General features: G+C 36.2%; 1 protein-coding gene across 14 annotated transcripts in view; it reads left to right on the forward strand.

Moving 5' to 3' along the window:
* SUPT20H (SPT20 homolog, SAGA complex component) overlaps nt 1-26,501 on the forward strand; it is a 37,703-nt gene that overhangs the window by 9,822 nt on the left and 1,380 nt on the right. For 6 of the 14 annotated variants that reach the window (XM_043477519.1, XM_043477510.1, XM_043477511.1 and 3 more), the window contains exons 6-24: nt 975-1,104; nt 2,103-2,206; nt 4,134-4,250; nt 4,363-4,416; nt 5,576-5,715; nt 7,185-7,341; nt 7,435-7,491; nt 9,524-9,595; nt 9,902-10,059; nt 11,865-11,891; nt 12,406-12,438; nt 12,997-13,114; nt 13,713-13,815; nt 14,008-14,166; nt 15,870-16,176; nt 16,644-16,798; nt 19,183-19,238; nt 21,147-21,260; nt 25,071-25,176. In XM_043477519.1, the coding sequence (XP_043333454.1) occupies nt 975-1,104; nt 2,103-2,206; nt 4,134-4,250; nt 4,363-4,416; nt 5,576-5,715; nt 7,185-7,341; nt 7,435-7,491; nt 9,524-9,595; nt 9,902-10,059; nt 11,865-11,891; nt 12,406-12,438; nt 12,997-13,114; nt 13,713-13,815; nt 14,008-14,166; nt 15,870-16,176; nt 16,644-16,798; nt 19,183-19,238; nt 21,147-21,260; nt 25,071-25,176 (2,167 nt within the window). The remainder of the gene's footprint in view (nt 1-974; nt 1,105-2,102; nt 2,207-4,133; nt 4,251-4,362; nt 4,417-5,575; nt 5,716-7,184; nt 7,342-7,434; nt 7,492-9,523; nt 9,596-9,901; nt 10,060-11,864; nt 11,892-12,405; nt 12,439-12,996; nt 13,115-13,712; nt 13,816-14,007; nt 14,167-15,869; nt 16,177-16,643; nt 16,799-19,182; nt 19,239-21,146; nt 21,261-25,070; nt 25,177-26,501) is intronic. The other 8 variants (XM_043477523.1, XM_043477521.1, XM_043477520.1 and 5 more) reach the window with 5 other exon arrangements.

Raw genomic sequence — 26,501 nt, forward strand, 5'->3', positions numbered from 1 at the left:
TGGCATCTGGTCCCATCACTTCATGGGAAATAGATGGGGAGACAGTGGAAACACTGTCAGACTTTATTTTTTTGGGCTCCAAAATCACTGCAGATGGTGATTGCAGCCATGAAATTAAAAGATGCTTACTCCTTGGAAGGAAAGTTATGACCAACCTAGACAGCATATTAAAAAGCAGCAGACCAACAAAGGTCTGTCTGGTCAAAGCTATGGTCATGTGGTCCAGTGGTCATGTATGGATGTGAGAGTTGGACTGTAAGAAAGCTGAGTGCTGAAGAATTGATGCTTTTGAACTGTGGTGTTGGAGAAGACTCTTGAGAGTCCCTTGGACTGCAAGGAGATCCAACCAGTCCATCCTAAAGGAGATAAGTGCTGGGTGTTCATTGGAAGGACTGATGTTGAAGCTGAAACTCCAGTACTTTGGCCACCTCATGCAAAGAGTTGATTCATTGGAAAAGACTGTGATGCTGGGAGGGATTGGGGGCAGGAGGAGAAGGGGACAACAGAGGATGAGATGGTTGGATGGCATCACAGACTCGATGGACACGGGTTTGAGTAAACTCTGGGAATTTGTGATGGACAGCGAGGCCTGGCGTGCTGCGATTCATGGGGTCGCAAAGAGTCGGACACAACTGAACGACTGAACTGAACTGAACTGAATCTTAATAGAAACTAACTATACATTATAGCCTCTTTAAAAAAAAATTTACATTTAATGGTTTTCCTTTCTAAATATTTTTAATATTTGCTACTTGTGTACTCAGGTACATATATTTGTATTTAGTGATTTTATTTTTTGGATCACTTTTTCTTTGTGATATTCATTTGCATAAAACAGTAGTAGATCAACATTAATTTTATATAGATGTGGAAGGATCATCAAAGATTAACTAACTTAGGTCTAGTTTCATTAAGTGATTGCATTATTTGAAGTTATGCTGGATTATTTTCATGAGCTCTGCCTCTTTTTAAAGCAGAAATTAAGAAGAAATGTGAACTTATTAGAGAAGCTTGTTATGCAAGAGACATTGTCATGTTTAGTCGTCAACCTGTACCCAGGAAATGAGGGATATTCTCTGATGCTCAGGGGAAAAAATGGATCAGGTAAGACCCTCCAGGGGGCAGCAGCCAGGAAACTGCGTCTGCTGGGTAGGATGTGTTGTGTTTTAGAGGGAGCGTCTCACCCTCCTTTACATCAGTGATGCCTGACAACAGAAAACTTTGATTTCAAATTTTCTTCTTTATGATGTTTTGTTAGAATATGAGAAGTTAACTCTCCTGTGATTAGCCTTGCTGAATTTGAGAAATATTCTGACTGAGAAAGGTCTTTGAAATTAAATCATAAAAGATGTCATTTTAAAGACATATCAAAATTTCCTTTCATTCTGTTGCTGTTTATGTATTTAAGATAGTGTAAGGTGTTTTAATCTATGTTTTTCTTCTATGCTTTGAATATATTTTGAGTGTGAAACTTTCAAAGTTAAGCAGACTCAACTACCTTTTGAATAGTCTTCAACATCTTATTCTGATTAATGTGAATGTCCAAATAGAATTTTAAAGTATTAACACTCTGAGATTTCACCAAAGAGACATTTAAATTTTGATTCGGTGATGATACTATAAGTTCTGTAAGGAACTTACCCAGTTAAAGATTTTTAAGGATTTTTTTCTTGTGTTGGTCGTTATTGTAAAATGTAACACCAAGAGAAGTTTGGCCTGTAAGTAGTCATTTTTCAGAAGCTATACCAGATTATCAGTCTGACTTCCAGATTAGATTAAGGAATCCAAGGGAGTTTTAGTTAACAGTCGGAATTTTATCACACTCTGATTATTGTACTGCTGGCTGGGATTTGTTTTGTGATTGTTGTGCCAGATGTATTTCCATAGGATGTTAGGTATTTTTCTCTCTTCCAGTCTAAAACTGTTTATATACAGTTTATCAAGATTTTTATGAGGTGATTTATTTTTTAGACTTAAATGAAGGACTTAAGGAGAGCTTTTAGTTTTATTCTCTTTATTTTTATGAAAAGTTACGTAAATTATTACCTAAGCTTTTTGGTGAGCCTGATGACCTTCAGAAACATTTATGTTTTAAAATTAAGATTCTGAGACCATTCGACTGCCTTATGAAGAAGGAGAATTGCTTGAATACTTGGATGCAGAAGAATTACCTCCAATTTTGGTTGATCTCCTAGAAAAATCTCAGGTACAAAATTTATCTCCATAAAATATCCTTAGATTTGTCAAATACATGTTGTTTTGTGATAAAGAATATTTCGTTTTACTCTCATTAGTTCTTGGAAAGGGAAGCGAGACCTAATATGTATATGCCTATATGAAAATTGGTTTATTGTGGGATATTTATCCTTTAGGCTATATACTGAAATGTATAGATGTGGTTGATTAAGCTTCCAAAACAAAAACAGAAAACAACAAAGTTCCCTGCTTCAGGTTCTCCAGTGTCCTCTCACTGTACAAAACTCCTGCCTCTGTATTTGTCTTCACCTCCTGGTTCTCATCCCCACTCACTACACTCCAGCCATCCATGCCATTTTTCTAGACTAAAACACACCAAGCTTATTCATATCTTATTCATCTGCTCTTCTGTCTGGAGTGATCTCTCCCAGGTGTCTGGCCCTTTGCTATGATTCAAGTCTCGGCTGAAAATTACTCCAAAGTTCTGCCTGAGCACACAGTCTAACTAAATTAGTCACTCTCTATTTTATTTCCTCTGTAGCATTCAGTCTCTCAAGTTATCTTGTTTTTGTTTACATGTTTATTGCCTGTCTTTCCACACTGATAGCAAGTATCTCACCACTTTATCTGTGAAGCTTCTCGGATACTTGAATAGTGCTTAACATTTCACCTTGTAGTGGCTCAGTAAACATTTTTTAAAAAGCATAAACAGAAAAATGACTGATAACATGGAAATCTCAGTACTCATTTGAGTTCTAAATGGTGAAAAAAACACAAAAGACCATAATCAACTGTCAGTTCAGTTGCTCAGTCGTGTCCGACTCTTTGCGACCCCATGAATTGCAGCACGCCAGGCCTCCCTGTCCATCACAAACTCCCGGAGTTTACTCAAACTCATGCCCATCGAGTCGGTGATGCCATCCAACCATCTCCTCCTCTGTTGTCCCCTTCTCCTCCTGCCCCCAATCCCTCCCAGCATCACGGTCTTTTCCAGTGAGTCAGCTCTTCGCATGAGGTGGCCAAAGTATTGGAGTTTCAGCTTCAGCATCAGTCCTTCCAGTGAACACCCAGGACTTACCTCCTTTAGGATGAACTGGTTGGATCTCCTTGCAGTCCAAGGGACTCTTGAGTCTTCTCCAACACCATAGTTCAAACGCATCACTTTTACGGCGCTCAGCTTTCTTACAGTCCAACTCTCACATCCATACATGACCACTGGAAAAACCACAGCCTTGACCAGACGGACCTTTGTTGGCAAAGAAATGTCTCTGCTTTTTAATATGCTGTCTAGGTTGGTCATAACTTTCCTTCCAAGGAGTAAGCGTCTTTTAATTTCATGGCTGCAATCACCATCTGCAGTGATTTTGGAGCCCAAAAAAAGAATCAACTGTAGCAAGTGATAATTAGCAAGACTTGAGTGATACACTTCCTTACCTTTGGACTTAGAACTAGAAAATAATATCATTAGCAGGATATTATTATTTGAATTAATGTTAGCTTTCTTCCTCTTAATAGTGAAACCTGTCTCTTGGAAATTTTAGCAGAGCAGATATAGCAGTTGTATTTGTAAGCTGAAATTCTGGCATGGTTTATTAACAAATTTATAACAGTGACAGTGTTAGCAGAGTACAACAGTGACCCAGTGAGTGTCAGGAACAGCAGTTCAGTGATCTGTAACATTAATAGTAAATAAATGCCAACTGTCAGTCTGCACCTAGGAGACAGTGTTAAACTGCTTCCTGAGTCAACAGTGATCAACACAAAACAATTCCCTTTTCAAAGAGTGTGTGTGGTGGTGAATTCACCAAGGAATTTTGAGTATGTGGATGGTCAGAAACAGTGCATGAGAATGCCAAGAACCCGAAACATTCAGTATAAACCTACGTACGTAGGCTTTTGAAAAATGGCATTTACTTACATATTTTCACTCAAAACAGGTTAATATTTTTCATTGTGGATGTGTCATAGCAGAAATACGTGACTATAGGCAGTCCAGTAACATGAAATCTCCTGGTTACCAAAGTAGGCACATTCTGTTACGTCCAACAATGCAGGTAAGGAATACTTAATTAAGAAATATTTCAGATTTCATTTTGAGTTTTACCTATTCAATGTTTTCTTGTGTTTGTATGCCTATATAGTAATATTTTTTGTTATTTCTTTTAGACTTTAATCTGTGATGTACATTCAATAACAAGTGATAACCATAAGTGGACCCAGGTTAGTTCTGTTGTTTTTTTAATCCCAAACAGGTAATATATAGGATGAAGCAATGCTTACTAAGTTAAGCAAAAGATATTTCCTGCTCATAATATGATTTATGAGTAAAGTATCTTGTTCATTATGAGCTCTACAAAGATGCATTAATCCTACAAGAAACTAAACCAGTTCAGTTCCAGTTGCTTTAGGACATGGTAAACTAGGGTGAGGTTGACCTAATCTACCCAGTGTGAAACTTAGTTTTTTATCCTCTCTCAAGTAGAATGTTTTGTTTGCACAGTGGATACAAATAGATGCTGATATTCTGTCATCTTGGGTTCTAAAGCACACCTAACCTGTCTTTTTGCCATCTGTACTGGGTAGAGCCCTAGGAACCGACCTCTCTTATTCAGAGAATAGCCAGTTAGTCCTCCAGTGCTGATTCAGTGAGGGGCCCATTCACAAGGGTGTTCACTTATTTCTCTGTTACTATAAAGAGGAATAGTTAACTAAAGAAAATGTCAGTAATGAAAATTATTTTAGCTGTGAAATAGGATTATAAAATAAGATTCAGTTCATCAGTAACTGTCAAGCATTGTGTTTTAGTTTGGGCTGTAATCTTTTCATTTATAAGGGTAGTATAAGGGTAAAAGCTATTAAAAGAATATTCAAAAACAAAATCATTGGTCATCTGGAGATTCCAAGGGTATTGATTTCAAACTCTGGCAATTGGTAAGTAAAGAGAGAGGCTATATACTTTATTGTACCTTTTAAAGGAAAATTCTTCAGAAAAATTTCATTTTCATTTGAAAATGTCATCAACCTGAGAATATTAATGAATCTAGACAGCTGTATTTCTTAGATGTGAAAAACCTATAGTCTAAACAAAAACTCTCTGACCTCTAGAACAGTGCCTCACATATAGGTTCTTAGTAAATATTTGTTGGGCTAACAGATAGACATTCTTACAGCTTGACCAGTTTGTCCAAATTATTGAAATTCCATTAGTGGTGTCATGCTGTTCAGTTTTTAAAGTTTACACACTTAAGTTGGTACTTGAAATACTACATTTTACTCTGTTCCTTAGCAGAAATACTCCCAGGAATATTTCTAGATTAAGTGATATGTACGATTTGAAAATCTTAAAGCTAGTACTGATATTTACTCTTACCCATTTCAGGAAGACAAACTTTTGCTTGAGAGCCAACTGATTCTGGCTACAGCGGAACCACTGTGTCTTGATCCTTCCATAGCTGTAGCCTGCACTGCAAACAGACTGCTCTATAACAGGCAAAAGATGAACACGCGCCCGATGAAACGGTAATCACCTTTGTGGAAGGATAAACTGAAAGAGAGCTAGAGAGCTCTGAATTTTGACATTTATGGTATCTTTTCCTTCTAAACAGTAAAAGTGCAAGAATTAGGATTTTTTTTTAATACTCTTCTTTATTTTGAAATGATGCGTTCTGTGCATTCTTTTGAAGAACAAACTACCTATAAATTCAGTCTGTTCACCAAAAATAAATTCTGAGCAGAGACGAGTATGAGAATAAAGAATAATTTATCCCTTCCTAATACCAGTGTAATTTTTGTTAATGTTTCCTTTAAAAAATCAATTTATAATTTCTTTTACAGATATGGGGGAAAGTGTTTATAATTTCTTTTACAGATCTGGGGGAAAGTGATTATAGTTTGAGAAGTCAAATTATAGCTGAATGCCTTTTTATAACATGGTAATTTTTCTTTGAATATTTTAGCCATCTCAATAAAGTAAAAGAATGCATATTAATTTAGACTGCAGTTATAGTTGGCTCATCATTAAGTTCTCTTTGAGTAATTGTTTCAGTTGTCCACTTTGGATCTTCAAGTTTGAAGGGGCTGAGATAACCTACCCATTTTCTGAATTCTCTGTTTTACTGTTGAAGTAATATATGCTGAGGAAAAGGTACAGCTTTGGAAACAGTGAAATAAGTCCATAGAGAATCCTTCAGCTGTCCCATAAAGTGTCCTGGAGCCTCTTTTCACATCTCTCCACACCCACTGCCAGTACCTTAGACCAAGCCACTGTCATCTTCATCTTGACTTCTGTGATAAAATGCCTTCCTAACTGGTCTGACTGCTTCACCTTTGCTCCCTTTTGGTCTGTTTGCCCTGCAGGCAAACCAAAGTAATGTTTTAAAAACCTCAAAGCAGATCATGCTACCACTTGCTTAAATCCCTCTAAAACCATCCCATTGTACTTTATGTTATCATTCATCTGCAAGGCCCTTGGCTTGCTCTTTGACCTCATTTCCTGCTGGTGCTCTAGTCCCACCTGTATTTTTCATTTTTGAAAACAAGCCAGCATTGTTCCTGCCTCAGAAACTTAAAATTCTCTGCTTCAAATATTCATTCCCTGATCTCTCCACAGGTTGTTTCTTCTTGTCATGTCTTAGCTCACACAATTTTTTCAGAGTCCTTCCTACCCTCCCCTAGTGTTGCTCTCCATATCACTTATTCCTCCCAGGACTCTGGTTTTTATGCGTACTCTACTGTTGTTATCTGGAGTGATCTCACCTGTTCCTTTGTGAATGTATATGTGTCTTCCCTTCTTGACTGTCAGCTTCATGGGAGCAGGAATTATGTTCATTGTGTTCATTTTTATTTCACCAGTGCCTGGAACATTACTTGGCAAGTGACATTGTCCTCCAGATATTTGTGATTTAATTACACATTTTTTAAACCATATTTATTCTGAGTTTCTTTTATTAGCCTGGTGTATCAATAGTTCTAATCTCTTAATATTCCAGATGTTTCAAGAGATATTCCAGGTCCTCTCTGAATCGGCAACAGGATCTGTCCCATTGTCCACCTCCTCCTCAGCTAAAATTACTTGATTTCTTACAAAAAAGAAAGGAAAGAAAAGCAGGTCAGCATTATGACCTCAAAATTTCTAAAGCAGGAAATGTAAGTATATGTTTTTAAGTGAAGCTTATTATGCCAAATGCCTTATTTTGCATTTTAAGTATATTTATTTATACTGTTTTTAATTTTTTTTAGTGTGTAGATATGTGGAAACGGAGTCCCTGTAATTTGGCTGTACCTTCTGAGGTGGATGTAAGTTAGTTCATGAATTGCATTTATTTTCATATATAAGTTCCTAAATCTCACTAATAGTATCTTATACTTGGGAAAACAGAGATTCTTATTACTACTACTTTTCTCTTTTAATTTTATTGAATGAAAGATTCTTTAAATTATATAGTGCTTTACAGTTTTCAAAATTTTCACACATATGATTTTTACAATCCCGTAATAACCGCTTTTTTCCCCCTAGTTTTAACTACTAGTTCATTCTCCATATTTGTGCAAAAACACTTCTTAAGTCAAATGCTCATTTTCAGAAGCTGCTCTTTCACATTACTTGTCTAAGTATGTAACTCCTTAATATAGATTTGTATTTAGAGCAGGAAAAATATACAAAGTATTTCCAAATGTGTAAAGATGGTACATATTACATTATATGCATAAAATGCCTCTGATTTTTTTTCATAATATTTCATCATAATTTCCTGATAATACTTCTCACTGGTTACATTTAAAAATTAACAGTGTTGGAGCAGTGGTCAAGGTTTGCATCTTGAGTAGTATTCTTTGCTGGTCTGTAATGTACATGAACTATAAATGAGCAAAGACAGGAAAGAGCTCTTTTGATAGGAGGTTCCATGTTTCTTTTATTTTCCTATTTCTCCTGTTTTTATTATTCATTAAACTCTCTAGAAGTGGTTAGTTATTTTCACAGATGTTTGCTCGGGTGCATACTTCCTAGGCCAGCACAGTTGTAAATCTTACTATCTGTGATTTTAAAAAAATTTTCAAAAGCACAAAGCCAAAAAAAGCATTAGAAGTAGACTGTATATACAATATACAACTCAAGAAAGTAAGCCACATTATCTTTCAGTGTGTGTCTTGTCTATACACCCCTCAAGAAACATGGCCTGAGAAGAGATGTTCGGTGCAAATACCAAAGGGAGGAATTGACTTCAGAGGGCAATCTGGGTATATAAAGCAGCACTTCCCAAACCTTAATGTACATAAGAATCACGTGGATTGCTTATTAAAGTGCAGATTCCAATTCAGCAAGTCTGGGCTAGGGCCTCATCTCCTGCAGTACGTGACAAGCTTTTAGGTTGCATGGTACTGAGTTCCGCAGACCTTACTTTGAGTAGCAAAGCCCTAATACAAAGTTTCTCAGTCTGACTGATCAGTTGAAACATCTAGAATACCAGTTAAACATACAGATTTAAAGCCCCACTTCAGTCCAACTTACTGAGTCAGGTCTCCAGGGGAGGGACATGGGAATCTGAATTTTTACCAGATGCCCAAGTGAGTCTGTTACTCTTAAGAATCATAGTTACCAGAAAGATGAGAACTTTTGGTTCACAGAGTCTGGTAGAAAATACATGGAATATATGGTTTGAGTTTGACTAGAAAATGGAGATTTACAGAAATTTTACCAATTTTAGTATAACTTCCCTAGTCTCTTTCTAGTTGTGTCCGCACTGTTGCCTGACAACTCCAGGACAGTGAAGTTGCTCAGTTGTGTCCGACTCTTTGCGACCCCATGGCCTGTAGCCTACCAGGCTCCTCCGTCCATGGGATTTTCCAAGCAGGAATACTGGAGTGGGTTGCCATTTCCTTCTGCAGGAGATCTTCCCCACCCAGAGATCAAACCTGGGTCTCCCACATTGTAGACAGACGCTTTACCATCTGAGCCACCAGGGAAGTCAATTCCAGTAAAGACCCAGCCAAAATAAAAGATCCTGGTCCTAATCACCTCTTTGACATCCCAGTTTTCCTGAAAGATAAATATGATACCTACTTAAGGAATGAAAGGAAGAGGCATTTGTGTTTATTACATTTGTTTAATGGCAAAAGAGATCCTAATTTTTTTATATTGTAAAACCAGTTGGTCTAATTGAATATATATCAGGAGAATTTTAAACTACTTAAGCATAAATAGTTGGTGTTATTAGTGATTCAAGAATTCTTGGGCTAAAAAGCATATTGTATTAAGTTACTTACGTTTTTGTCTATGGTCATAATACTGGTTTCATTATATCTGGTGTCTCTTGATTTGGTTGCTTAGGTGGAAAAATATGCCAAAGTAGAAAAATCTATCAAGTCTGATGACTCACAACCAACAGTCTGGCCAGCCCATGTAAGTAGCCACTGTAGGCTCCATTTCTTTTGATGCCATTTCTAATCTGGAATCTGAATTTATTAAACGTAAAGTACAATAGCCTTTCCTTTGGGATCTCCTTCTGTTTTTAAAGAATGGCAAGGCAGACTTTGCCACTGAACCACTAGGGAGGTCCTCTTGGGCAGTCTTAAATAGGTCTACAGAGCATGTTCCATGTGTCTTAATCACTAGATACAAGTTAGTGTGTCATTTATCCCTGGTTTTTGTTAATTCTGATTATGTATTTTTGGAAGAGGGTATTTTATTTGGGATACTTTTTTTCAGGATGTAAAAGATGATTATATATTTGAATGTGAAGCTGGTTATCAGTATCAGAAAACAAAGCTGACCATTTTGCAGTCACTTGGTGATCCACTTTACTATGGTAAAATCCAGCCGTGTAAAGAAGACGAGGAGAGTGACAGTCCGATGTCGCCATCCCAGTGAGTTCTGTTAAATGCGTGTATTTGACCAAGGAAACCATCAAGAGTTTATTCAGTGACTACTGATGAGCTATTGATGAACAGAAATTTCCCCTTTTTGTTAACTTCAGTTAGATTTGGCAGCAGACCTCAGTAAACTTAAATTGTAGTTACCACGTTGTGACGTTCTTTAAAATAGTAATTTCTTTTTTAAAAACTATGCTTAATTATTTTTATATTTGCTATAAAAGATATGCCTGTGGTATTCCTTTTGGTATATTTATATGCTGCCACTTATGACTTTTGGGGGCTTCCCTGGTGACTCAGAGAGTAAAGAGCCCATCTACAATGCAGGAGACCTGTGTTCGACCTGAGTAGGGAAGATTCCCTGGAGAAGGGAATAGCAACCCATGCCAATATTCTTGCCTGGAGAATTCCATAGACAGAGGAGCCTGGCGGGCTACAGTCCGTGGGATTGCAAAGAGTTAGACACGACGGAGTGACTAACACTTTGACTTATGACTTTAACCTCAGTGAGCATAAAATGCTTCTGGCAATAATTCGTTTAAGTGGGAAGCAAGTTTACTGTAAATGTAAAAGCTGTTTAAAATGCTTGATATTTCAGCACTGCCTGTAAGGAAACAGAGTCAGTGCTTCATGTAGTTACTGGGTCTAGAAATATATTTACATGGGACTTCCCTGCAATCCAGTGGATAGGACTCCACGCTACCACTGCAGGGCCAGAGATTTGATCCCTGGTGATGGAACCAGGATCCTGCATGATGCACAGTGTGGCCAAAAACAATAGAAAGCAATGTGTATAAAGTTGTTCCTCGTTATCCGCAGGGCACTGGTCCCATGACCCCTTGGGTACCAAAATCTGCAGATGGTCATCTCTTACATCGAAATAGTACATATTTGCAACTTAGGCACATCCTCTAGGTTACTTACAATACCTAATACAATGTAAATGCCATGTAAATAAGTAGTAAATACAACTTAAATGTTGTGTAAATAGTTGCCAGCCCATGGTAAACTCAGGTTTTACTTTTTGGAACTTTCTGGAATATTTCTCTCTTCTCCACCCCACCCCCCCAAATATTTTCACTCCATGGTGGTTGAATCTGAGAATACAGAATCTGCAGATATAGAGGGCCAACTGTACTTGATCTTTCTAAACTTATGGGCTGCATATGTTTACTATGAGGTACCCAGTATTTAGTTTTGTTTTAATGTTTTATTATTGGTTCTGTTCTTTTAGTCTAGTTGATGCTGTTTTGAAAAGAAGGAAAAAGAGAACTTGAGCATAAAAATAGCAAGAGCCAGCTCTATGTTAAATCATAACAAAATACAAGTTGAAACTATAACAGAAAGATGGATTTTAAAGAACAACCTCACCAATACCTAAGTAAAAGTCACTAGGAGGAAATAGCAGTCAGGGGATCCTCAGCTACTATTTTATTTATACTTAGTAGAAAGACAAGATATTTTGATTAGCCATATTTTTTTAAGTCTTCACTTTAGAAACACACGTTGGTCATTTTAAATAGTTACTAACTTTTCTGAAACACAGTGGAATGACATATGATCCCTCATTAAAAAAAATTGGTTCAGAAAGCCAACTGATTATATTTGTTTGACAATTAGAGAATTGAATTTTTTGCCTTTTACTTCAGGACATTGCTGCAGAAATGCTGCATGGCTTATTACCTTCCAGTCATTCTCCCACATTCATAAATTACTTGATTTAATAGCTATGAAGTTAAAGTTTGAGCTGCATTAACAAGTTTTTTCTTTTTTTTTTTTTTTTACATTTTATATTTCAGCTTCTCCACAGATGATCATTCAAATTGGTAATTAAAAAATAAACAAACTCACTATTTTAATCTGTTAAGAAATGATATAAATGTCATTCTTTTAAAAGAGTTGGTAAAGACTTTACTTGAATTGGCGATAAACTCTTGTTTGTCAAAATGTGCTCTAAGGTCCTGCTGTGTAAACATTAATAATGACTTCCAAAATCAAAAGTTTAAAGCTGGAGGAAGCCCACAGGCCTTGCACAAGGTAGTTCAGTGAATTTTGGTGTAGGCCAGACACTTGTAAGGGTATGTAGCACTTGGCAACTTTCAGCCCCAAATAAATCTCCCTTAAATTAAGTCAGCCAATTTATTCACAGAATTATTTTGTAATGCATGCAAGACTTGGTCATCACTTAATATTTTTTAATGTGTTTTCAATATTTTTTTCATGATATCATGATAGATTTTAATTCTATATTTAAAATTACTAAAAAGCCTTCAAAAGTAATCTCGGGGCTCCATGAAACAAGTATTTAATACTTTTCTCTTTTCTTAAAAAACAATTTAGGTTTGTTATTGGATCAAAGACTGATGCTGAGAGGTAAAAATATTTGCATTTTTATTTTTGATTGGATGGGTATGATAAACTTTACTCTTGTAGGATAGAGAATACTTTGTTAGGAGTCAAAGCTTTGATTCTAATTATATCTCAGGTACTCTTAGGATTTTTAAATAGAATTTAAAAAGTAACAATTAAAAGGATAATGTTTAAAATACAGCTTTATTTTAAATAAAACTTAGATATATCTATAATAGCTAAGGAAAATGAGTTTTCGGTGGTCTTTTAATCAGAATATAAGTCAGAGTCAATGGTTAATTCTTCTGGCTGCTTATTGGTGAAGTAATCCCTGTAATTTTATATTAGAGACAAGATACTGAAAGGATCTTTAAATAGTTAATTAGCAAAATGTTTTCAGCTTTAGCTTGTTACTGAAAAATTAAGACTGTGCTTTTATCAAAGATAAATTGTCTAAATTTTAATTTTTGTGTTATTTTTCATAGAACTTTTTTCATTAACAGTTACTCATTTTCTATGTAATCAATTTATGTTTAAAATAGAGTTAGCTAATCGTTACTTGTTTTCCCCCTAATATTTCAGAGTAGTCAATCAGTACCAGGAATTGGTCCAGAATGAAGCCAAATGTCCAGTGAAGATGTCGCATAGCTCCAGTGGCTCAGCCAGCTTGAGTCAGCTTTCTCCAGGGAGAGAAACAGAAGTGTGTTTGGTTAACTTTTTTGTGCTGTTACTTTTTCCTGCCTGATTGTTCTCAAGGAATCTGAGAAATATTAATGACTAGTTTTTGAGGGATTGTTGCCATCCAGTTGCTAAGTCATGTCTAACTACAACCCTATGGACTGCAGCACACCAGGCTTCCCTGTCCTTTACCATCTCCTGGAATGTGCTCAAACTCATGTCCATTGTTTAGTTTTGTATTTACTTTTAACTTTAATTTTCTTTTCATTATTTAACTTTATATAATGGAAATTTTCAAACGTACACAGAGGTATAAAACAAAAAGTGTAATGAACATCTGTGTATACTAATCACCTGCCTGACTTCCACAGCTATCATTTTTCTGGGGAAGATTTAAGGGTGAAGCTTTGCTGTCATCTTACTCTGCTCTTCTTCAAAATCTTTCTTCACCTTTTTAGTCAGAAATATTTCTCCCTTTGTGAAGTTGCAGTCTTTTGAAATTTGTGTAATACCTAATCTTTTTAAACTGTGTTTTCATCCAGAAGTTGCAGTGTTCTGAATTTGTGAATTTGTGATTTGAGTTCATTTTAATGAGTATGCTTAATGTCATTGTCTCTCAGCAGCCTGAGACCGTGTCAGTTCAGTCTTCAGTACTGGGGAAGGGAGTGAAACATCGACCTCCACCCATCAAACTTCCCTCAGCCTCAGGAAATAGTTCCTCAGGTATTGCATTCCTTAATTTCCTATAATCTAGAGTAAGAAACAGATGATCATAATCCATTTACTCATATTTTGATTTGCTCAGAATTTTTAATTGTAAATCTAAGAATGTTAGATTTCATTTCATAAATAGCAGAATTCATAGAATGTTAAATTGTAAACCTAGCAAATAACTTCTACATTTTTTTTCCCTAGGTAACTATTTTACACCACAACAGGCCAGCAGCTTTCTTAAATCTCCAACTCCTCCTCCTGCTTCTAAGCCACCAAGTCTTTCTCGGAAGTCATCCGTGGATCTTAATCAAGTTAGCATGCTTTCTCCAGCTGCCCTATCACCTGCCAGTTCATCACAAAGTAAGTTGTAGCTTAAATTCTTCATTAACTCTTCATAAGCTTTTGCATTAGTGTTTCTTAAGATAGTTCTTCCAGTGACATAGTGAAATCTGAATGTACTGTCTACCCAAAATGTACAAGTTTTAAGAAGCTTCAGGCAGCTCTCTTGTTGACTGTATGTATTATGTGTTTATTGTAATTGTATTTGTTTTTCTGTATTTATGTATGCAGCTTGTGTATACCTTTCTTATAGACTTGCAACCTACACATCTCCTGAAAAAATTAATCTGATAGCTAAATGTAGCAGTAAGATTCCAAATTATTTTTTATACCAGTGTAACTTAGGACATTTTACATTTTATGTAAACTATGCAGCTGATATGGAAAAAAATGTCATATGAGTTGTTGCTGCAGTCCTATCTTTGTAAATGTAAGAAGTAAACTGAAAGCTAGTTTTTTAATAATACCCGTACACTCTCATTAATTGCTGTCAGTTACTAAAATGTGGGATGATCATAAAGCATTCTGAAGATAAGAAAATGTAATTTTTACTACTGAATACTTTTTTTTAAACATCAAGAAGAATTTGCTCAAGAATTTTAGCATTAGTTTGAATTTCTTCAAATTAACAAATATCTGAGATACTTAGGTACCAACTTGCAAATAAAAAAAGCATTCCAGTTTTTTAGATTTTTTAATAAATGACTAATATGTGCTGAAAGTTTTAGTACACTGCACAGTGACAGGGTGGTCTTTGCATTAGATGTAAACATCTTCATCTTGATAGCTCAAAAGGTGTAATTTTTCTGCCTTCTTGTTTTGCACAAAGAAAAAATTTATAAATTTCCTGAAAGTCTTATTCACACTTCTTATGTTGTGGGTATGGATTATTATGTTAATCTACTGCACACAGTTGTTACTTTAAGTAAGGGTTGAGTGACAGCTTCTGGACATTCACATTTCTTTCCTTTCTTTCTGCAGGACATGAAAGCTAAAAAAGAAAACACCTCAAGAGCTTTTGGTTTTATTTTTCTGGTTTTTGTTTTTTTATTTTTTGTTTTTTTTTTAAAAAGTTGATAAACTGTGCATACTTCATTCACAACAGATTTTCTATACATTCTACATTTAAACCGAAGTACACAGTTACTGTTAAAGATGCAGTATTATCTATCAAATACTTGCTTTATTACTGTGTTTTGTAAAATTTGTTTGTCAGGGTAAACTTGATGTGTTAGGAATTAAGTATGTATATTTAGGTGCCAAATACGATGGTTAACTGTATGTAATTTATTAAATATGTTCAGAGTTTTATCTCAGACTGTTAACAGAAAATAAGCAATATTTCTAAGTGATGTCCTAAATTAGTGAAATCGTGAATAACAAAACTTAATTTTAATTCCTTTTAAAGTTTTTAGGCCACAGATAGCATGGTAGGAAACTAACTTTTAAATGGGTTTTGCGATAGAATACGAATGTATATTTTTACTGTTACTGTAATAGCATCTCTGATGGCATTTGTAGGTGATATACTGCATCCTTAATTGTAATTGAGTGTAGCAACACTCATGTATCATGTGTAGAAATTAACACTTGCAGTTAACTGCTTTAAAAAAAAAAAAAACTGGAACAGACTGTCAGTGCTAAATAAGATTCCATTAACCTTATTTGAAAAAGGACTGGCCATTTATAACAAACTAGCAATTTTTATTTTTCTCAATGAGCAGGATCTGGAACTCCTAAGCCATCTACTCCTACACCAACCCCTTCATCGACCCCACACCCTCCTGATGCTCAGAGCTCAACTCCTATTACCCCTTCAGCTACCCCTACTCCCCAAGATTCAGGCTTCACCCCTCAGCCCACTTTGTTAACTCAGTTTGCTCAGCAGCAAAAGTCTCTGAGCCAGGCAATGCCTGTAACGACCATTCCTCTTTCCACCATGGTAACATCTATAACCACAGGAACCACAGCCACCCAGGTCATGGCAAACTCTGCTGGACTTAACTTCATCAATGTAGTGGGCTCTGTTTGGTAAGTTTGCATCAAAGCCCTGATTTTTTTTTTTTTTTTTTAAGATAATCTCACCAATCTAAAGAAATTACTTGTGAAATTAAAAACAAATTGTATATTGTTGAAACTGAAAAAAAATGGTTTCTGCATGACTAGAATTTATCTCAGCAAGTACATTTGAATTTTAGGTAGTAATACATCCATTATAGGCACTAAGGTGGCACTACTGATTTCACATTGACAGCAGCTTAGATTTTTCTTGTTTATCCTGTGTTACCGTCTTTTAATCCATTGATGAGTACATTACTCTACCAGATTATATTTTAAACCTTGGTAGATACGTAGTACTTAATTTTTGCCAGCTTCGCTGTTGATATTTAAGACAGAAATACCTGTTTGTGAAGCAGTTTGTTTTTTAATCCAAGGATTTATGTAGCTGATTTTTCCTTTACAGCACTAGTCTAATGCTTTGTCTTATTCTCCTGCAGCGGAGCTCAAGCTCTGATGAGTGGTTCAAACCCTATGCTGGGCTGTAACACTGGTGCCGTAACTCCTGCAGGAATAAACCTGAGTGGCCTTCTACCCTCAGGAGGTCTGCTACCAAATGCATTGCCGGGTGCAATGCAGTCAGCCTCTCAAGCAGGTCAGAATATTGGAAATAATAACCTCTAACAAAATTAACACTCCATGCTTATGTTAAAATGTCATTTAAGCGATGTTAAACATTTAACATCCTTTTTTCATGAAATATTATGTTGAAAATATTTCCTTTCAAAAGCTTTTAAAATTCTCATATTTGAATTAAAAACCATCTCGTTATTAAATTCTCTGGAGAAACTTGGTAAAACTGTAAGTCTTTGCAAATTTTATCTTTGACTTTCAAACATTATTATAAAAGTAACTTTGATGGTTACCAGTGTAGTCCTGCTCCAGGTAAAAGAAACATATTTTGAAAACATAGGTAAGCAGGAGAAGCAACATGGCATGGCATTTAAAAGCCTCAGTTCTGAAGTCGGACTGCCTGGATGGAATCCTTCTTGTGTGACTTAGCGTAACTGCATAATCATAGCAAAGTTACCTTTGGGCCTCATTTTCCTTATAAATAAAATAAAGATGATGATAATAATACTTTACCTCACAGTTGTGAAGATTAAATGAATAAATACAGATGAGGTGTTTATGCCTGAGACGTGATAAACATTCAAAAATAACTGCTGTCACCATCATTAGTAGTAGTTTATTGTGGTAGTTGTACTAATGTAATTACATGTACTGGAAAAATGTTTTAACAACTTGTGCTACTTTTAAAGTTCTTTAAGAGAATGTATTGTAGAACAGTCTCATTTCTTACTCGGAAAAAAAAGATTAACAGAAAAACAAACTCAGCATAGTAAGAAAAACTTACTATGAGTTAGGAGAAACTTTCTATGAGTAGGAGAAAGAGAACCCAAAGAATATAATATGAATATGTTTAATATATTGCTGTGATTTTCTAATTCTACCTGATATTCTTATTTTAATGTGTGTAAGTATGTTTTAGGGGTAGGAGCCCTGGAAAATGGATCAGTGTTGAATTTGGGATATTATATTTACATGTAATTCTTATACTTACTCGTAGCTCCAAATGCTTATTTTAGGGCCTGGAAGAAGGCACTTAATTGTTCCCCCTCAACCTCAGTTTCAACCCACTCCAGTACTCTTGCCTGGAAAATCCCATGGACAGAGGAGCCTGGTAGGCTGCAGTCCATGGGGTCGCTAAGAGTCGGACATGACTGAGCGACTTCACTCACTTTTCACTTTCATGCACTGGAGAAGGAAATGGCAACCCACTCCAGTGTTCTTACCTGGAGAATCCCAGGGACGGGGGAGCCTGGTGGGCTGCCGTCTATGGGGTCTCACAGAGTCGGACACGACTGAAGCGACTTAGCAGCAGCAGCAACCTGTTTCATCTGTTCTAAAACCGGAGTAAATGTAGCTAACTTAAGTGGCTACTTACAAGAAAATAAATGAAGTGATATGGAAGTGCCTTTAGTAAGCTGTAAAGCATTACCCAGATGTCATCCACCCTTAAAGGGAGTTATCTCTGTCTCTTTTTTTTTTTATGAGAATTCCTGGAGGGACTATCCGTATTGTCACATTTTTATCTGGTTATGCTTTTTCCATTTTTCAGACAAGCCTTTCATACTGTCTTTTGTGCATTATCTACCCTTCATCTTTTCTAAATACAATTACCTGCTTAGAGGACTAGTTCCCTTTAAACTAGAGTTCAAATTGGTATATTTAGTGAGGAAGATACACACATACTTGAAGACTGGTATCAGCAAACAGTTCAAGCTAAGAATAGTTTTACATTTTTTAAGGTTTGTTTTCTTAAAAAAAGATAGGAGGAAGAATAAGGGACAGAGTCTCTGTGGCCCACGAAGCTTGCTGGAAGCGTCTGCCAACGCCTGCTTTCGGATTTGCTCTGTGCTGTGTCACAGATTTGGGGGAATGCGTTCAGGATTAACAGAGCATTGTTTCCTGACTTTCAGCTTGATCCTTACACACAGAATTCGGTGTTCTTCAGCATTATTAATGTTCACATTTGCGCTTTAAGAAACATCACAAAGCATACTGGTTCTGAGACAGGGCTGTTGATCACAGGCCGCGTAGCACTGAGAAATAGAAGTAGGCAGCAGTGTGTGAGACATGTTTGCACAGCAGTGATGGTTTTATCATACCTGTGGTGTCTGCATGCTGCCAGATTACTTTTCCAGCCAGTAGTTTAAGTAGTTATAAAGAAGTCTCAGTTTCTGAAATACAGAATATAAGGTACATCTGGTGCTTCACATCTTTGAATAAGATCTTGTTATCAACAAATAGTGATGAAATTGGGGGGCTGGGTTTAAGAAAATTTTAAAGTATAGAAAATAAGCACATCTGTGCAGAGAGTACTTAAAATTTTTTTTTTATATGCTAAAGTATAAAGTACCTCCAAGTATAATAAAGTTTTAATTTCCTGTTTTAACCATGAGTTTTATTTAATAGGTGTTCCATTTGGTTTAAAAAATACTTCAAGTCTCAGGCCCTTAAATCTACTCCAGGTAAACCTGAAACCCTGCTTTTGATAGTTGTTTTTTTCTTTTTAAGTTTTTTATAGTGCTTTTTGTTTTTTAGCCATGTATGTTTGCACATTTTAGCATTTGAAGTTCTGAGGTTGTTGAGAATCATCTATAAGTATGATTAAGTGGATAAGTGGGAAAAAATTGGTGCCCATGTACCACACTTCTGTTGGCTTTGACAGCCCTGCCAAATTAAGAACTAGTTCCAGAGGGGAGAGTTCACAGATGCCAAGAAGAATAACTTGCCTACAGTAGTAGCAGCAAATATACTTAGAAATTAATTGTTCTGTCACAGACTTTTTATGTATATACAGAAGTATTGCTGTTTGCTTACAATAGATTTTATACATGAATAGAAGGTTTTTAGATTAAGTATGTGTGTTCTTTTCCTGAGGAGAGTATGACTTAATAGCACAGTGCCAGGCAGGTGGCTCTTCAATCACTGTTGAATAGTCATTCAGTAAATGTCCATTAGGTTACAGTTTGTGTCAAGTGATGAGACTTTTCTGATACGTTTTCTCAGTATTAACATACAAAGAGAAAAGGTAGGTAGAGAATTTAGTACATGTTGTGAACTTAGAGTATTTTGGGCTGTGCTTGGTCCTTTAAGGATCGCGGTCAGTATTAAGCCTAGTAGGTTGGGGATGGATGAGATTGTCTACAAGAATTGTTAGAAAAGGTAGACATGAAAATAAAGATTTGGAGACACAGAATGGCAGAGCTATGGATTATTGGAAAATAATTATCACATCCATCCAACCTGATATTCAGAAATAATAAATCAGGAAATACATTTAGAACTAAAACTTTAACTTACTTCCTATACAGTATGCAGACAGTGTCAGTATTTACAGACTCATCGCAGAATAATCTAATTATAATATGGACACTTTGGGTTAGCTTATTTAGCCCGCTTTCCTGCATTTTGCTGTAGGAATTTTTGTAGAGATCAAGTTCATTGTTAACAGTAGTGGCATTCCTTAATAGCACTGATAATAACGTCAAAAACCACCTTACAAATTATATTCTGCTACATTTTTATTATCTAGCTAATTGAGAAAAAAACACTTGGCCTGTACTTTGTCCAGATTTACCTAACAATGAGCTATGCTGGGTGTGGAACTTTTGACCCTAGACACCTCTTTTTTGACTATACAGATCTAAGAGTTTCTCACTTGGTATTTGCTTGGATTTTGCCCCAAAACTTCAAAGTGCTTTTAACTTAAACCCCTATAGAATAAAATGGAAAAACATTTGTTTTCTGATACATTTGGAATGCATAGTTTTAGTGTTTAATGTGGAATTTTCTGGATGCTTCTTGTAAAAATTTTTTTTTATTATTTAGATTCATAATGACAGAGCTTGTAATGTCTCCAAACTAAATATGGACATCTAATACATTTTCTTTTCGGCTTTGGACTTCCTGGCTATGTTATATAAAAACCCATGCACCTCTGGGTTTGGGCAAAAGCTAGACCAAAGTTAGGGAAATGAGCTTTTTTAACATATATTCCTCATTATCACTAGCTTTTTTTATATACTTGCAAATGCATTTAGTGCTGTTTTGTGTTGATGTATTAACAGTTAAGCAAAAGCAGTATGTTTATTTAGACAGCTAAGTATTAACTTGAAGCAGAAAGATTTATGTTGGAGATTACTAATGTATTTGAGAACCAGAGTAATAGCACTTGAAAATTGTGTTTAAAGAGATTGTCCCTTTTTTTTTTTAAAGAGCAGGGAGTTTGTTTTGTTTTCAACTTTGTTGACTTCGTTTTCCTCATCCCTGGAGGAATACCTGACGCATAGGGAATGCCCCAGAAACATTTGTAGAATAAGGAAATTTAAATGATCCGAAATCGCCTAATTAATTATCGCTCAAATTCTCAACAGCTCCCAGGCGGCTCGCTCGTCTTTAATGCTCTGCAGCAGCAGCAGCAGCTGTCCCAGTTTACTCAGCCGCCCCAGCAGCCCGCAACTTCTAGTCCCCAACAGCCTGGGGAGCAGGTACGTCCTTTCTCCCTTCCATGTGACAGGCTTTGTGTTGTAGAATTGTGTCTTTTTTTGGTATGTTCCAGGCCTATTTCAACTGTTTTTAGACTGTTTGAACAAACTTTTCATATGCTGTCCTTTCTTTATTAACAATAGTAGCTATCAGTTATCAAGGCCTATTTCTAATTCTCGCAACAGCTGTACTGAACAGATGATGTCACCTCCATCTTGCATAGTCTGAAATAGATTCAAGTGACAACTTGCTCACAGCCATACAGAGAGTGGCAGAGCAGGGATTCAGGTCCAGGTCTTTCTGCCTCTATAGGCCATGTATTTTCTACCCAATCATCATCTTTCTGTTAATAGTATTTTGTTTCTGTTAGAATAGAGAAATTCTTTTCATTGTGTAGCTTAAATCAGAAAATAGACAAAAACAAATATTCTGTATATTGCCAAAGAGAAATTGAATAAGAACTGCACTAAAGTAGTAAAAGGAACTTTACTTTTAAAATGTTCAGGGTTTTCTGAACATTTGCTGCACTTTGGAATGCTTAAAAGTACTGATTCCTGAGTCCCACCTCCAACATTTCCTTTCAGTTCAGTTCAGTCGATCAGTCATGTCTGACTCTTTGTGAACCCTTGAACCGCAGCATGCCAGGCCTCCCTGTCCATCACCAACTACCAGAGTCCACCCAAACCCATGTTTATTGTGTCAGTGATGCCATCCAACCATCTCATCCTCTACTGTGCCCTTCTCCTCCTGCCCTCAATCTTTCCCAGCATCAGGATCTTTTCAAGTGAGTCAGCTCTTCGCATCAGGTGGCCAAAGTATTGGAGTTTCAGCTTCAACGTCACTCCCTCTAATGAACACCCAATACTGATCTCCTTTAGGATGGACTGGTTGGATTTCCTTGCAGTCCAAGGGACTCTGAAGAGTCTCCTCCAACCCCACAGTTCAAAAGCATCAATTCTGCGGCACTCAGCTTTCTTTATAGTCCAACTCTCACATCCATACATGACCACTGGAAAAACCATAGCCTTGACTAGACGGACCTTTATTAGCAAAATAATGTCTCTGCTTTTTAATATGCTGTCTAGGTTGGTTATAACTTTCCTTCCAAGGAGTGAGCGTCTTTTTCATTTCATGTCTGCAATCACCATCCGAAGTGATTTTGGAGCCCAGAAAAATAAAGTCTGACACTATTTCCCCATCTATTTCCCATGAAGTGATGGGACCAGATGCCATGATCTTAGTTTTCTGAATGTTGAGCTTTAAGCCAACTTTTTCACTCTCCTCTTTCACTTTCATCAAGAGGCTCTTTAGTAGTTCTTCGCTTTCTGTCATAAGGGTGGTGTCATCTGCATATCTGAGGTTATTGATATTTCTCCCGGCAATCTTGATTCCAGCTTGTGCTTCCTCCAGCCCAGTGTTTCTCATGATGTATTCTGTATATAAGTTAAATAAGCACGGTGACAGTATACAGCCTTGACGTACTCCTTTCCCTATTTGGAACCAGTCTGTTCTTCCATGTCTAGCTCGAACTGTTGCTTCCTGACCTGCATACAGGTTTCTCAAGAGGCAGGTCAGGTTCGCTCACTGTTAAATATATGAAATGTTCACCATCAGTCCTTTTGCCAGATTGCCCAGTCAAGTCTTGGCTGGATAATGCTCATCCTCTATTAGATTTCTCAAGGAGGGTGTACTTAAAACTATTTATTTTTTGGACACATGTATATGTATGGCTGAGTCCCTTTGCTGTTCACTTGAAACTATCAACATTGTTCATTGGCTGTACCCCAATACAAAATAAAAAGTTCTTTAAAAAAAAGAGCGAAGTCAAAAGAAGCAAAAAAAAAAAAAAAAACTGGTTTTATTAACACATGAAGGATTATTTAGCTCAATAAAAAATTCTTGATTTGTACTTTTCATTACAAAATTGTGGTAAAATACATGTAATACAAAATTCACCATCCTACGCATTTCTAAGTGTGCACTTTGGTAGCGTTAGATTTCTTACTGTTGTGCAACTGATCTCCAGAACTCTGTCATCTTGCAAAACTAAAACTGTATACCCATGAAGGAATTCCCTATTTCCCCCTCCTCCTAGCCTACTTTTTTTTCTGTGGATTTGACTACTCCAGGCACCTCATATAGGTGAAATTTTACAGTATTTGTTTGTGACGACTTATTTCATTTAGCATAATATCCAAAAGGTTCATCCATGTTGTAGTTTATCCATTCATCCATTGATGGACATTTGGGTTGCTTCCACTTTTGATGGAAGTCTGAGGTTTTTTTTGTTTTGTTTTTTTTTAGATGAATTTTGCTTTAGGTGTGAAGTGTTAAGAACTCCTCTCTGGCTTCTCTGCCCAAAAGAATTTTTTATACTTTCCATTTTAAACCTATGATCCATTTTCAGTTAATTTTGTATAAGGGGTGAGACGTTGGTCTGGGTTCATTTATGGGGGAACTGTTGGCCATTTGCACCAGCGCCATTTGTTACAAAAGCCATCCTTCTGAGTTGAATTACTTTTGACCTTTGTCAGAGGTCATAGTAAATCTTAAAATCAAAGGGATCCTCTCGTGTTCTTTTTCAAAATTGTTTAGCTATTCTAGATCCTTTGCTATTCCTTGTAAATTTTAGCATTACCTTGTCTATATCTACAAAAAATATTGCTGGGATTTTTAAAGGAATTGAGTTTGAACCTATAGGTCATCTTGAGAAAGGTTTACCATGTTTATGTGAGTTTTCTAGTCCATGAACATGGTATGTCTCTAGGCTAAAATCAGCTAGTTTTTCAGCATGCAAGTCCTATATGTGTATTATAGACTTACACCTAAGTTTTGTTTTTGTCTTTTATCCATTGTGGGGGGGGGTTGTTAATGGTACTGTTTTTCATTTTCTACGTGTTTATCACTAGTATGCACAATTGGTGTTGATCTTCTGTTCTGTGATCTTACTGACCTCACTTATTCTGTTTTTTTTTCTTTTTGTAGATTCCTTGGGGATTTTTTTTTTTCCCTGTAATAGTCTGCCATTTGCAAATAAGAATGGGTTTTTTCCCTTTATAATCTATGTCTGTCTGTTTCCTTCTCTTGATCTAATGTGCTCACTAGAAATTGTAGTACTGTGTTGCAAAGAGTGTTTTAAGCTTTTTTTTTGTTTGTTTTAAGCTTTTAAAAAAATATTTTGATGACGCTTTATAGAAGCAATATCAAAAAAACAAGCAGCCCTATCAGAAAATTGGCAGACCTAAATAGACGTATCTCCAAGGAAGATGTACAGATGACCAGCAGGCACATGAAAAGATGCTCTCAACATTGCTAATCAAATTAGAAATGCAAATCAATACCACAATGAGGTATCACTTTACATCGGTCAGAATGTTCATCATCAAAAAGTCTACAAATAATAAATGCTGGAGAGGGTGTGGAGAAAAGGGAGCCTTTGTGCACTGTTGGTGGGAATGTAAATTGGTGCAGCCACTTTGCTGTACCCCTGAAACTGACATAGTATTTCAAATCAGCTACATCTCAAAAAAAGATAGTTCTGATGAAGCTTTCTAGATACCTTAGTAATTATTAATGCCACATCAAATAATAAACCAATACGGAATCAGTTCTGAAAATTAGGTTTCCTGCTTTTGAAATACCGTTTTCTTGCTAATTCTTAATACCTTTGAAGGCTTTTCCTTGTTATTCTTTTTATAAGACCTACTCTAATGTTGATTTTTAATAACAGGAAAAAATACCAATCCTTCCCACCAACCCAAAGTTGTGTTTTCTTTTTGTACATGTCATATTTTTTTTTTTTTTTAATTCAGGGTTCTGAACAAAGTTTGACCAGTCAGGAACAAGCCTTATCTGCTCAACACGCTGCAGTTATTAACCTTGCTGGAGTAGGAAGTTTTATGCATTCACAGGCAGCTGGTTGGTATTTTCCTAACTAAATAATGTTGAATTTATTAAAAGTATCTCTTGGGATCTCACCATTGAAACTGTTTCTTTTCTTTTTTGCAAGCAAAAACAAGGAAAATTTTCAGTTATATTTAATTTGTGAACTGTTGATTGAGACACTGAGATTTTTTCATTATTTTGATAAAGTGCTTTGACCTACATATATTAATAGCAGTTGTTTACCTCATGCTAAATTTTGTTAGCAAAATTCTGTACAATTACCCAACTTAGTAGGATGCTTCCAAGCAGTTGACTCTAGTTTATCAGGGTTATTGAGACTGCACTTTTCTAGATTGCAGTTTTTTGTCTCATTCTAATAGCTTATAGTGCATGAATTAGGACTTAATAGTCAAGTAGCAAAGCTTCTTTAAGACAATTGTAAAAAAAAAATTAGATATACTAAATGACTGCTCACCACTTCTAGTAATAAATGGTGAACCAAAGATTTATCTTTAGTGAAGATTATTTCATCAATTTAAGACCACAGTTATAAGTTCATATTTAATTAAAATCAGTAAGTCACATGTCTGTGGAAACTGAGATAGTGTGTCAAGACTAATGAGTGAACTTGTGAATATTTTGAATTTTCACTGGACTTACTGTGAATTCAGTACAATTTCCAGTGTCTGAATTTGGAATAGCTACATAAGGTTCTAATTTAGAGCTAGTGAATTTCCAAATGGAAATTTATTATTAATAAACCTTTACCCTACAAACTATAAATTTCCTAAAATAGCAGTAGTGTAATTTTAATGGAAAGAACTTTAGCTCCAGACTTGCCACTAAATTACCTTGTAGTGAGTCCCTCAGACCATTGAGGCCTGTAGTTTCCTCATCTGTAGAGCTGAACTTAACCCCTGATCCCACTCCGCTCTAAAAGGTTCACCACCTTTGTTGCTAATAGTGTGGTCTGATAGTCATTGTACCGTCTTTGGCATTTGTCTACCAGTTTTGTCCTAGTTTCTCCCACTCCATTTCCTACTTGACTGGTTGTATTTTAAACATGGCATAGTCAGCATTCTGCTAGAAAGCCTTCTCAGGGAAATGGCACAGAGATGCAGGAAGAGAGGGCGCAGTGCTCTGGCCACATGCTCCCCCCTCTTCATGTCCAGGAGGTCCTGCAGGCAGCGTCCCCCTCAACTAACAGGATACTGTACTAAATTTATTCTCAAATGTCTGTGATTTGATACTTAAGATTAATCATCCTGATACTTTTCTATTTCATTTTCTGTGTTGTCCTTTTCTAACCCTGGTAGCCTTCAAACTTTCTGACTGGCCTGCTTTCCCCTTCTCCTCTC

Source organism: Cervus canadensis, chromosome 9 (assembly GCF_019320065.1).
Source record: "Cervus canadensis isolate Bull #8, Minnesota chromosome 9, ASM1932006v1, whole genome shotgun sequence".
Lineage (NCBI taxonomy): Eukaryota > Metazoa > Chordata > Mammalia > Artiodactyla > Cervidae > Cervus > Cervus canadensis.